Source organism: Oncorhynchus clarkii, chromosome 33 (assembly GCF_045791955.1).
Source record: "Oncorhynchus clarkii lewisi isolate Uvic-CL-2024 chromosome 33, UVic_Ocla_1.0, whole genome shotgun sequence".
Lineage (NCBI taxonomy): Eukaryota > Metazoa > Chordata > Actinopteri > Salmoniformes > Salmonidae > Oncorhynchus > Oncorhynchus clarkii.
The window spans coordinates 31,867,184-31,880,221 of record NC_092179.1 but is presented as its reverse complement, the minus strand read 5'-3'; the positions used below and the strand labels follow the sequence as shown (position 1 = coordinate 31,880,221).

At 43.7% G+C, this 13,038-nt stretch overlaps 1 protein-coding gene across 1 annotated transcript in view; it reads left to right on the top strand.

Moving 5' to 3' along the window:
* LOC139392997 (PDZ domain-containing RING finger protein 4-like) overlaps nucleotides 1-8,489 on the top strand; it is an 80,610-nt gene extending 72,121 nt beyond the window's left edge. The window contains exons 5-9 of the mRNA XM_071141309.1: nucleotides 3,358-3,420; nucleotides 6,012-6,218; nucleotides 6,651-7,167; nucleotides 7,213-7,486; nucleotides 7,688-8,489. Of these exons, the coding sequence (XP_070997410.1) occupies nucleotides 3,358-3,420; nucleotides 6,012-6,218; nucleotides 6,651-7,167; nucleotides 7,213-7,486; nucleotides 7,688-8,489 (1,863 nt within the window). The remainder of the gene's footprint in view (nucleotides 1-3,357; nucleotides 3,421-6,011; nucleotides 6,219-6,650; nucleotides 7,168-7,212; nucleotides 7,487-7,687) is intronic.
* Nucleotides 8,490-13,038: the final 4,549 nt, after the last annotated feature.

Below are 13,038 nucleotides of genomic sequence, written 5' to 3'. Positions count from 1 at the left end.
TTTGTTTATGTGTGACTCTGTGTTGTTGTTTTTGTCGCAGTGCTTTGCTTTACCTTGGCCAGGTCACAGTTGTAAATGAGAACTTGTTCTCAACTAGCCTACCTGGTTAAATAAAGGTTAAATAAAATAAATGAACATTTAACAAAATTACCTAGCTCTTATGAAACAAATTCCCGTCAATCAAATGTATTTATAAAGCCCTTTTTACATCAGCCGATGTCACAAAGTGCTACACAGAAACCCAGCCTGAAACATCAAACGGCAATTGGTCTTATCAATAGGTCTTATCAATAGGTCTTATCAATAGATATTATCAATAGGTCTTATCAATAGGTCTTATCAATAGGTCTTATCAATAGATATTATCAATAGGTCTTATCAATAGGTCTTATCAATAGATATTATCAATAGATATTATCAATAGGTCTTATCAATAGGTCTTATCAATAGATATTATCAATAGGTCTTATCAATAGGTCTTATCAATAGATATTATCAATAGGTATTATCAATAGGTCTTATCAATAGGTCTTATAAATAGATATTATCAATAGATATTATCAATAGGTCTTATCAATAGGTCTTATCAATAGGTCTTATCAATAGGTCTTTTCAATAAGTGTTATCAAAAGGTCTTATCAATTCGTACATGACAGTACGTGGGGAATGGTGTTATTTCTATCTGAACAAAGAAAGTAGATGTTTTTACACTTGGAACTGACAAGTTGCTCGACCACATTCATTGTTTCGTGGTGCATAAGGGTGGTGGAATTGTGAGGGAATTATGTCAAGGTCAGAATACGGTGTATCTGTAGACACACCTCCGCTACACCTTCATTTCTTTCATCTTACACACGAACAAATAGCGAATGAATAGCGTGCTATGCTCATGCTTAAATTCAAGGTCAGAATACGCATGGAGAGAAAAGTGCATAAAAAAAGAGAATTATGTTCCATGAATGCGCGCTTAACTCTGGTCGGAATTACCCGTTAGGAGACTCGATCTTCCCCAGAGAAGTGTCCTGTTTGGTGGGACACAGATCTATCCATGCCCCCAGGAAGGGCTTGGTTAACTGGAAGGGCTTGGTTAACAGGAAGGGCTTGGTTAACAGGAAGGGCTTGGACACAGATCTATCCAGGGCTTGGCCCCCAGGAAGGGCTTGGTTAACAGGAAGGGCTTGGTTAACTGGAAGGGCTTGGTTAACTGGAAGGGCTTGGTTAACTGGAAGGGCTTGGTTAACAGGAAGGGCTTGATTAACAGGAAGGGCTTGGTTAACAGGAAGGGCTTGGTTAACAGGGAGGGCTTGGTTAATAGGAAGGGCTTGGTTAACAGGGAGGGCTTGGTTAACAGGAAGGGCTTGGTTAACAGGAAGGGAAGAGACACGGTGTGTTAGAATAAATAAAACAAGGAATCCCACCACATATCAATTACCTTTTACAGTCAGAAGCAATTAAAAGATAACTGTGAATTCCCATTTGATATCATATAATGTTGTGGAATATTGACTGACTTCAACTGAATTAGAAGGTGTTAAGGAATGAGGAGGTGTTTGAATGTTTGCCAATAACATATATTTTGCTCCAAATGAACCATGCATGGAGCTAGAGGAGAGGAAAGCAAGTGAAGTTTGAAATACTCCCCTCGTTCTGTTCAATATTCTAATTGAGGATTTTAATTAGTCCACAGTGAGTGACACCCTTCCTTCTCGTCTCCTGCAGAGTGTAAAATGACACATATTCCCACCACCGCCTCTGCATACCAAAGACTGAAACAAAGAGCAGAGAGACAGCTGAGTGGAAATAATGTCTCTCAGACTAAAGTAAAGCTAAAGCTCTCATTCTGGTGGTGTCTGTGTGTGTGTGTGTGTGCGGTATTGCCTTGCTCTTACACCAGCTTCCTCTTCAATAAGGAAGCGTTACCTCAGGTAAAGTAGGAACAGCACCTGCAGTTGCCTCATACCCCTCTAACATCATGTAATAAACCTAAACAGCATATCTATATATATTTTCATTCCAGAACATGCTAATGAGCCTCATTCAAATGTATTTCTGTGTTGGTGTCACTTTCCTTATGGAAGCACAGGTCTGTTTTCCCGGTTGGTTTTGAACACCTACGTAGGGCTCTTGATCTTGACTCTGAGAACTACAAAGCGTTTGAAGTAATTGCAGAGAAATGGAAGCGGTACTGAAATCATACCAAGTAGATTAGATTCCCTCAAAAACGTATCCACAGGGATTGCCTGTGAAAAATATGAAATGTTATTATTGAAATTAGAAATGTCTACACATTTTCAGCTGAATCATTCCTGACTTATTAATACACTTCCAATGTTAATTCTCTCTTGCTGAGCTCCTTATTTTGATGTTCAGTTCTTTGATGAAAGAAATGCTTGTTTTTTGTAACTGAAATTCAAAGGTAGGAAGAAAAAACTCTGAACACATATCGTCAAGGGAACGATTTGAGATTCGATACAAGCACTCCCCAAAAACTGAAAACAAAATAATGAGAAAATCAATAAATGTTGAAATGAGTTTTCTCATGAAGATTCATTCCCTTTTCTTAAACCAGGCGGGAAGATGGTTGTTGACACCAACATCAGTGTTATCATGGTGGACAGCTACCACACTAATAAACTACAATCCATACTGTCATATTTCAAACTATATCTTGCGACCCAAATGGCACCCTATACTCTATATAGTACACTACTAGAGCCCTATGGACCATGCTCAAAAGTAGTGCACTATTTAGGGAATAGGGTGCCATTGGGGACACACATCCTATTACCATATGAGCTCAATGGAAGTTTTGAGGAATGGTTGGATGCTCGGCGTTGTATTGTTGAACTAATATCTTCAGATGGGGATCTTCACAAGAAGAGAAAGCAATGAAGGTGTTTGATAATGATCCACCAGACAGTGGCATGGCAACAGTAGTGACTTGGGTATCCAGCTGCCTGTTCTAGCAGACAGTGACATGGCAACAGTAGTGACTTGGGTATCCAGCTGCCTGTTCTAGCAGACAGTGGCATGGCAACAGTAGTGACTTGGGTATCCAGCTGCCTGTTCTAGCAGACAGTGGCATGGCAACAGTAGTGACTTGGGTATCCAGCTGCCTGTTCTAGCAGACAGTGGCATGGCAACAGTAGTGACTTGGGTATCCAGCTGCCTGTTCTAGCAGACAGTGACATGGCAACAGTAGTGACTTGGGTATCCAGCTGCCTGTTCTAGCAGACAGTGACATGGCAACAGTAGTGACTTGGGTATCCAGCTGCCTGTTCTAGCAGACAGTGACATGGCAACAGTAGTAACGTGTGTGTATGGCGTCTGGATTGATTTGTTGTTTTGTTTGTTCAGGTTGGACCCAACAGCATTGCTGCCAGGGACGGGCGCATTAGGGAAGGAGATCGAATATTACAGGTACGTATTTTCATCTCAAGAACAATTACATGAGCGCAACCACACACACACACACACACGCAACCACACACACACTCTCTCACACACACACACACACTCACACACACATACACACACGCAAGCACACACACTCAAAGGCACCCTCCCTGTAAGCTCTCTTCTAGGAGCAGAGCTGTTGTTGTCTTCGGGCTACAGATCATATGCATATTTAATGGCTACACTTAAGCTGGAAAATGAAAGTCCTTAGTGTTGTTTTCACACAGCAGCACCACATCCTCCCTGGCGGGTCTCTCTCTCTCTGAGAACTGTAGAGCCACCTGGTGGGTCTCTCTCTCTCTCTCTGAGAACTGTAGAGCCACCTGGCGGGTCTCTCTCTCTCTCTCTCTGAGAACTGTAGAGCCACCTGGCGGGTCTCTCTCTCTCTCTCTGAGAACTGTAGAGCCACCTGGCTGGGTAGAGCCACCTGGCGGGTCTCTCTCTCTCTCTCTCTGAGAACTGTAGAGCCACCTGGTGGGTCTCTCTCTCTCTCTCTGAGAACTGTAGAGCCACCTGGCGGGTCTCTCTCTCTCTCTCTGAGAACTGTAGAGCCACCTGGCGGGTCTCTCTCTCTCTCTCTCTCTGAGAACTGTAGAGACACCTGGTGGGTCTCTCTCTCTCTCTCTGAGAACTGTAGAGCCACCTGGCGGGTCTCTCTCTCTCTCTCTGAGAACGGTAGAGCCACCTGGCGGGTCTCACTCTCTCTCTGAGAACTATAGTGCCACCTGGCGGGTCTCTCTCTCTCTCTCTGAGAACTGTAGAGCCACCTGGCGGGTCTCTCTCTCTCTCCCTTAGAACTGTAGAGCCACCTGGTGGGTCTCTCTCTCTCTCTGAGAACTGTAGAGCCACCTGGCGGGTCTCTCTCTCTCTCTGAGAACTGTAGAGCCACCTGGCGGGTCACATCAGAGGGAGAGAAAGGAGTGTGGAAGTGGGTTTGAGTGTGAGAGTGTGTGTGTGTGTGTGCTTCTAGTTTTACTATCCTTGTGGGGACCAGAAGTCCTCACAAAGATAGTAAATCAAGGAACATGTGGACAAGTAGGGACATTTCGTTGATCCCCACAAGGAAAACGGCTATTTTAGGTTTTAGGGGTTAGGTTTAGGGTTAGGGTTACAATTAAGATTAGGGTTAGACTTTGAGTCAGTGTTAGGGTTACATTTAGGGTTAGGTAAAGGGTTTAGGGAAAATATAATTTTGAATAGGAATCAATTGTTTGGTACCCACTTGGATAGTAAATTAAACGTGCGTGTGTGTGTGTGTGTGTGTGCGGTGTGTGTTAGCTGTGTTAGGTGTGAACAGAGATTAGAAGTAGTAGTCAGTGATTTCTACACTCTCCCAGTAGTAGCAGTAATGATGTTAGGTGACTGGTGGACCCAAACACTGCACAGTCTCTTCTGATTGGAGGGCTAAGCCCCGGTTGTATTCTGATTGGAGGGCTGAGCCCTGGTGTTCTCTGGGTCCCATTATCTCTCTGTGACAAGCCCATTACTCTGCAGGGGAAAGATGAACGCCACCTGTCACAGTACAGTTAATTGTATGTCTGGATGGGCGCAGTGCTCCGCTGAGACCAGCCTTTCATGAACACCGTGCAGCTCTCTCTCTCTCTCTCTCGCTCTCTCTCGCTCTCTCTCGCTCTCTCTCCCATGGCCGTGGCTGGCCCCCACTGCCCTCCATCTTTAATCAATGCAGAGAAGACAGGACACAGAGCAGACCAGACATCCTCTGCCTGCCTGTGAAAGTGTGAATTCATAATTGACTGGAGGTGCTTTTCTCAGAGAGACGGAGAGGTGGAGGGAGAGATTAAAAGGGGGATGGTTTCCTCAAACACTCCATCTTCTGTGATGGAGGAGTTAAGTGAATGACTGTGATGTGCACTGTATAGAGGCGGAAGGAAGTCATTTAAAGGGGGATGGTTTCGTCAGTCAGTTTAATCGCTGTATGTACAATATGTGAGTGAGTGTGTACTGGAGACAGTACTTTCTAATCTCTTTGTGTACTAGATACAGAACTTTCTAATCTCTTTGTGTACTAGATACAGTACTTTCGCATCTCTTTGTGTACTAGATACAGTACTTTCTTATCTCTCTGTGTATTAGATACAGTACTTTCTAATATCTTTGTGTACTAGATGCAGTACTTTCTAATCTCTTTGTGTACTAGATGCAGTACTTTCTAACATCTTTGTGTACTAGATACAGTACTTTCTAATATCTTTGTGTACAAGATACATTACTTTCTAATCTCTTTGTGTACTAGATGCAGTACTTTCTAACATCTTTGTGTACTAGATACAGTACTTTCTAATATCTTTGTGTACAAGATACAGTACTTTCTAATCTCTTTGTGTACAAGATACAGTACTTTCTAATATCTTTGTGTACAAGATACAGTACTTTCTAATCTCTTTGTGTATGTGTTTTACATCATTTCTTCATTAATTCTTCTTCCGTGATGGAGTTTAGTTGTCAGTGAGTGTAACAGACAGTAACAGGATCTCTTTCTTAATCAGTATGTGTGGACTATATATTTTCTCATCTCTTTACGTGCGTGTTACCAGATCAATGGCTGTGACGTACAGGACAGGCAGGAAGCTTTCACTCTCCTGTCCAATGAGGAGTCCAGGAGTATCGTTCTCCTGGTGACCAGACCAGAGGAGGCGTGGTTGGATGAGGAGCACAATGAACTCCTAGAGGAGCTGAAGATGGAGATCCTTGAGGAGAGGAGGAACGAGGAGGTGCAGAAGACAGGAGGAGGAGAGGAGCAGGTGAGAACAGCCTGGGGAATATAATATGAGATGGACATATTATTTGTCCATTATATACTTAAGAGTTCAAAACATTAGGAACACTTTCCTAATATTGCGTTGCACCCCTCCCAAATAGATCATATTTCAATGTTGAGAGTATAGATGTCCAGATATTGCTATTCTAGACAATACACATGTCCAGATATTGCTATTCTAGACAATACACATGTCCAGATATTGATATTCTAACAGTACAGATGTCCAGATATTGATATTCTAGGCAATACACATGTCCAGATATTGCAATTCTAGACAGTACACATATCCAGGTATTGCTATTCTAAATGCTTAAGAGCTGGTACTATGATGTGGGCTGATGCATGTTGATAGGCTCTAGTGTTGTAGAATATCTTCCATCTTCTCTACCACAACTCTTTGTTCTCTTTCCAGGCCAAACAGCTGGAGGAGGATGACGTCATGACAGACACGGCCACGTGTTCCTCCAATACTCAGGACAAAGACAGCGGCTTGGGGACGGGGCGCAACGAGGAGAGCTCCGAACAGGAAGTCCTCCTAGCCCGTGTCCACCGGAGGCCTGCCCAGGGCCTGAGAGACCGATGGAGGGCCAAGCATGGCCAGGGGCTGGGCAGGAGGGTGGTGGTACCCTCGGACACCCAGGGACCCAGGGGTCTGATCCAAGCCCAGGAGGGTGAGGGTGGAGTGGGGTTAGGACTGGAGTGTGACAGCCGCTTCAAGCAGCTCCTGGAGCTCAAGTGCCAGATCCGTAACAGCGGGGAGTGTGGTGTGTACTATAGCAGGAGAAGCACCATCGAGTGCAGCCTGACGGAGCAGAGCGGGGTGGGGGTCAGTGGTGGTGGAGGGATGGAACAGGAGCTGAGGATGTTGAACGATGAGCTGAGGAGTATCGAGCTGGAGTGTCAGAGCATCATGCAGGCCCACCAGCTCCGTAAGAACCAAAGGGATCCCCCCTGCACCCCTATGTGCTCCCCAGGACGAAGCCCCAAACATGGGCGTGAGCAGCATGCCAAGCTGGCCGATATCAACGAGCATCCAGGGGAGAGGCAGTGGGACAGCGACAAGCTAAGGGGGGACAAGGACAGCTCCAGTGCCTATAACACGGCTGAGAGCGCCAGGTCCACTCCTCTAGGCATGGAGAGATCCCCAGACCACTCTCTACAGAGACGCATCAGCCTCACCAACCAGAAGAACCTCCGGAGCACCATGGCAGTCTCCGGCCAGTCCATCTCCATCCCCATCCCAGACAGGTATGTAGACAATCAATCAAATGTGTTTTATTAAGCCCTTTTTAGCCTTGAGTTTAGAAAGGTGGGCCAGCAGCCGGAGGGTTGCCGGTTCCAATCCTGGGTCTGACGTTTCTATTTTAGAAAATGGATAATAATGTATTATTCTAATCTTCTTTTCAGAGAGCTCATGAGTGAGACCTCGACCGGGACCACCACACACAGCCGACAGGATCCCAACCCCAGCCCTGGAACCACGGTCATCTCCAGCAGCCCCGACCAGTCCAACCCTTCCCCCTCCGAGTCAGACCCGGCCCTGCCTGCAGACGACGAGCGCTGCGACCGCACCAGGAGCCACCGGGGGCCACGCAGGGCCCCTCCCTACCCGTCCCCTTACCACACAGCCCCCCAGCAGGGCGCCTCTCCAGCCCACGCCAGACACCTTCAGAGCTACATGCAGCAGCTCCTCCAGCAGACCTCCAGTCTGGAGACCTACTCCCAGTCCCAGCTCAGCCTCCTCAGCGTCTGCCGAGACCGCTCCACTCGCCCGGGGGAACCACGCCTCGAATGGAAGGTCAAAGTTCGAGCCGACGGGACGAAGTATGTAGCCCGGCGACCGGCGAGGGACCGGATTCTACGAGAACGGGCGCTGAGGATCAGGGAGGAGCGTAGTGGAGGGATGACCACGGACGACGACACTATGTCCGAGATGAAGATGGGGCGGTACTGGAGTAAAGAGGAGAGAAAGCAGCAGCTGGCCAGAGCCAGGGAGCAGAGGAGGAGGAGGGAGTACATGCAGAGGAGCCGGCTGGAGTGTCTCAGAGAGGGCCCTGGGAGCGGGGCCGAGGGCCGTAAAGAGGTCAACATCCTGGAACTCAGCCACAAGAAGATGATGAAGAAACGCAACAAGAAGATCCTGGATAACTGGATGACCATACAGGAACTAATGAGTCACGGGGCCAGAGCACCTGAGGACCAGGGGACTAAACAAGTACACAATGCCTTCCTGTCTGTTACTACAGTATAGGACCACAGCTTCGGGTAGAAGTTACCCTGTACACACAGATCTAGGATCATTTAAAACTACCCGGGTCGGGCATTAACCAAATCAAATCAAATTTTATTTGTCACATACACATGGTTAGCAGATGTTAATGCGAGTGTAGCGAAATGCTTGTGAGGAGTACCATTTGGACGATAATGAAAAACTGACCTCAGCGCAGTGTCTAGGGACAACCTTGCCCCATCTCTCTCTCTCTCTCATCGCGTCCATGCGGTATGACCTTACTTGCCTCGTTCAATGTGGCATTTTTTATAATGGGTAAAATCCTATATTTTTCACACTTTGTAAACTCAGTAACATTTTGTAAACTCTTTTTTTTACACTGGTTGTCGATGCACTGTGAAATGTTTTCTGTTTCTATCAAAATCAGAATTCTCTGTAAACCACATCATCATCAATCAAGTCAAAGACATCGTGGTACGTTATCATGTTTGCATTGTTTATCCAGCATGGCAGTGATTAACTGTAGTGGTCAGAAATGTACCATACACCTGAGAACAGACACTGGACTCTTGTGCAGAATCCTCCTTGTCTTTTACTGAGGTTCGACCATATAACTGCACAACCCTCTAAGACCCATTCAATATGCCAAGCTGGCCTTGCGAGTCAAGACACCACTACATCTCTGAAGGAGCTTTCATCATTTCTGAAAATGTCAACTCAGAGTTCTCTTGGAGAATTCTGAAGTCCTGAGAATGTCAACTCAGAGTTCTCTTGGAAAATTCTGAAGTCCTGAGAATGTCAATAATTCAGTGGTGTCTCAGAGGCTTTCAGTTTCTGAAGAGGGTTCATAGTCAATAATTCAGGGTTGAAGGGAACTAGTCAACAGTTTCTCAGTTTAAAACAGTCTTGAAGGAAGGGTTCACTAGTCAACAGTTTCCCAGTTTATAACAGTCTTGAAGGAGGGTTCACTAGTCAACAGTTTCTCAGTTTAAAACAGTCTTGAAGGGAAGGTTCACTAGTCAACAGTTTCTCAGTTTAAAACAGTCTTGAAGGAGGGTTCACTAGTCAACAGTTTCTCAGTTTATAACAGTCTTGAAGGAAGGTTCACTAGTCAACAGTTTCTCAGTTTAAAACAGTCTTGAAGGGAAGGTTCACTAGCCAACAGTTTCTCAGTTTAAAACAGTCTTGAAGGAGGGTTCACTAGTCAACAGTTTCTCAGTTTATAACAGTCTTGAAGGAGGGTTCACTAGTCAACAGTTTCTCAGTTTATAACAGTCTTGAAGGAGGGTTCACTAGTCAACAGTTTCTCAGTTTAAAACAGTCTTGAAGGGTTCACTAGTCAACAGTTTCTCAGTTTATAACAGTCTTGTTCAGTTTCCCAGTTTATAACAGTCTTGAAGGAGGGTTCACTAGTCAACAGTTTCTCAGTTTAAAACAGTCTTGAAGGTTTAAAACAGTCTTGAAGGGGTTCACTAGTCAACAGTTTCTCAGTTTAAAACAGTCTTGAAGGAGGGTTCACTAGTCAACAGTTTCTCAGTTTATAACAGTCTTGAAGGAAGGTTCACTAGTCAACAGGTCTTGAAGGGAAGGTTCACTAGTCAACAGTTTCTCAGTTTAAAACAGTCTTGAAGGAGGGTTCACTAGTCAACAGTTTCTCAGTTTATAACAGTCTTGAAGGAGGGTTCACTAGTCAACAGTTTCTCAGTTTATAACAGTCTTGAAGGAGGGTTCACTAGTCAACAGTTTCTCAGTTTAAAAACAGTTCACTTCAACAGTTTCTCAGTTTATAACAGTCTTGAAGGAGGGTTCACTAGTCAACAGTTTCTCAGTTTAAAACAGTCTTGAAGGAGGGTTCACTAGTCAACAGTTTCCCAGTTTAAAACAGTCTTGAAGGAGGGTTCACTAGTCAACAGTTTCCCAGTTTAAAACAGTCTTGAAGGAGGGTTCACTAGTCAACAGTTTCCCAGTTTAAAACAGTCTTGAAGGAGGGTTCACTAGTCAACAGTTTCCCAGTTTAAAACAGTCTTGAAGGAGGGTTCACTAGTCAACAGTTTCTCAGTTTAAAACAGTCTTGAAGGAGGGTTCACTAGTCAACAGTTTCTCAGTTTAAAACAGTCTTGAAGGAGGGTTCACTAGTCAACAGTTTCTCAGTTTAAAACAGTCTTGAAGGAGGGTTCACTAGTCAACAGTTTCTCAGTTTAAAACAGTCTTGAAGGGAAGTTTCACTAGTCAACAGTTTCTCAGTTTAAAACAGTCTTGAAGGAGGGTTCACTAGTCAACAGTTTCCCAGTTTAAAACAGTCTTGAAGGAAGGGTTCACTAGTCAACAGTTTCTCAGTTTAAAACAGTCTTGAAGGGAAGTTTCACTAGTCAACAGTTTCTCAGTTTATAACAGTCTTGAAGGAGGGGTTCATTAGTCAACAGTTTCCCAGTTTAAAACAGTTGAAGGAGTCAACAGTTTCCCAGTTTAAAACTAGTCTTGAAGGAAGGGTTCACTAGTCAACAGTTTCTCAGTTTAAAACAGTCTTGAAGGAGGGTTCACTAGTCAACAGTTTCTCAGTTTAAAACAGTCTTGAAGGGAAGTTTCACTAGTCAACAGTTTCTCAGTTTAAAACAGTCTTGAAGGGAAGGTTCACTAGTCAACAGTTTCTCAGTTTAAAACAGTCTTGAAGGAAGGGTTCACTAGTCAACAGTTTCTCAGTTTAAAACAGTCTTGAAGGAGGGTTCACTAGTCAACAGTTTCTCAGTTTAAAACAGTCTTGAAGGGAAGTTTCACTAGTCAACAGTTTCTCAGTTTAAAACAGTCTTGAAGGAGGGTTCACTAGTCAACAGTTTCCCAGTTTAAAACAGTCTTGAAGGAAGGGTTCACTAGTCAACAGTTTCTCAGTTTAAAACAGTCTTGAAGGAAGGGTTCACTAGTCAACAGTTTCTCAGTTTAAAACAGTCTTGAAGGACAGGTTCACTAGTCAACAGTTTCTCAGTTTAAAACAGTCTTGAAGGGAAGTTTCACTAGTCAACAGTTTCTCAGTTTAAAACAGTCTTGAAGGGAAGGTTCACTAGTCAACAGTTTCTCAGTTTAAAACAGTCTTGAAGGAAGGGTTCACTAGTCAACAGTTTCTCAGTTTAAAACAGTCTTGAAGGAGGGTTCACTAGTCAACAGTTTCCCAGTTTAAAACAGTCTTGAAGGAGGGTTCACTAGTCAACAGTTTCTCAGTTTAAAACAGTCTTGAAGGAGGGTTCACTAGTCAACAGTTTCTCAGTTTAAAACAGTCTTGAAGGAGGGGTTCACTAGTCAACAGTTTCTCAGTTTAAAACAGTCTTGAAGGAAGGGTTCACTAGTCAACAGTTTCTCAGTTTAAAACAGTCTTGAAGGAGGGTTCACTAGTCAACAGTTTCTCAGTTTAAAACAGTCTTGAAGGAAGGGTTCACTAGTCAACAGTTTCCCAGTTTAAAACAGTCTTGAAGGGAAGTTTCACTAGTCAACAGTTTCCCAGTTTAAAACAGTCTTGAAGGGAAGTTTCACTAGTCAACAGTTTCTCAGTTTATAACAGTCTTTCTTGAAGGAAGGGTTCACTAGTCAACAGTTTCTCAGTTTAAAACAGTCTTTCTTGAAGGAAGGGTTCACTAGTCAACAGTTTCTCAGTTTAAAACAGTTTTGAAGGAAAGGTTCACTAGTCAACAGTTTCTCAGTTTAAAACAGTCTTGAAGGAGGGGTTCACTAGTCAACAGTTTCTCAGTTTAAAACAATTTTGAAGGAAAGGTTCACTAGTCAACAGTTTCTCAGTTTATAACAGTCTTTCTTGAAGGAAGGGTTCACTAGTCAACAGTTTCTCAGTTTAAAACAGTCTTGAAGGAGGGTTCATTAGTCAACAGTTTCTCAGTTTAAAACAGTCTTGAAGGAGGGTTCACTAGTCAACAGTTTCTCAGTTTAAAACAGTCTTGAAGGGAAGGTTCACTAGTCAACAGTTTCTCAGTTTAAAACAGTCTTGAAGGGAAGGTTCACTAGTCAACAGTTTCTCAGTTTAAAACAGTCTTGAAGGAAGGGTTCACTAGTCAACAGTTTCTCAGTTTAAAACAGTCTTGAAGGAGGGGTTCACTAGTCAACAGTTTCTCAGTTTATAACAGTCTTGAAGGAAGGTTCACTAGTCAACCGTTTCTCAGTTTAAAACAGTCTTGAAGGGAAGGTTCACTAGTCAACAGTTTCTCAGTTTAAAACAGTCTTGAAGGAAGGGTTCACTAGTCAACAGTTTCTCAGTTTAAAACAGTCTTGAAGGAGGGTTCACTAGTCAACAGTTTCTCAGTTTATAACAGTCTTGAAGGAGTGTTCACTAGTCAACAGTTTCTCAGTTTAAAACAGTCTTGAAGGGAAGGTTCACTAGTCAACAGTTTTTCCCCAGCATCTCATTGCAAAAGTGATCTCAATGTTTCTCATCAATGGTAAATCAGTATCACTAATGAAAAAAGTGCATTTCTTACTGATTAAATAATTAATTCAAGTGATTTGATTGTTCCCCGAATACATTAAATGTAATTTATAAATACAAAACATATTTATTATTTTGTATTGCTCA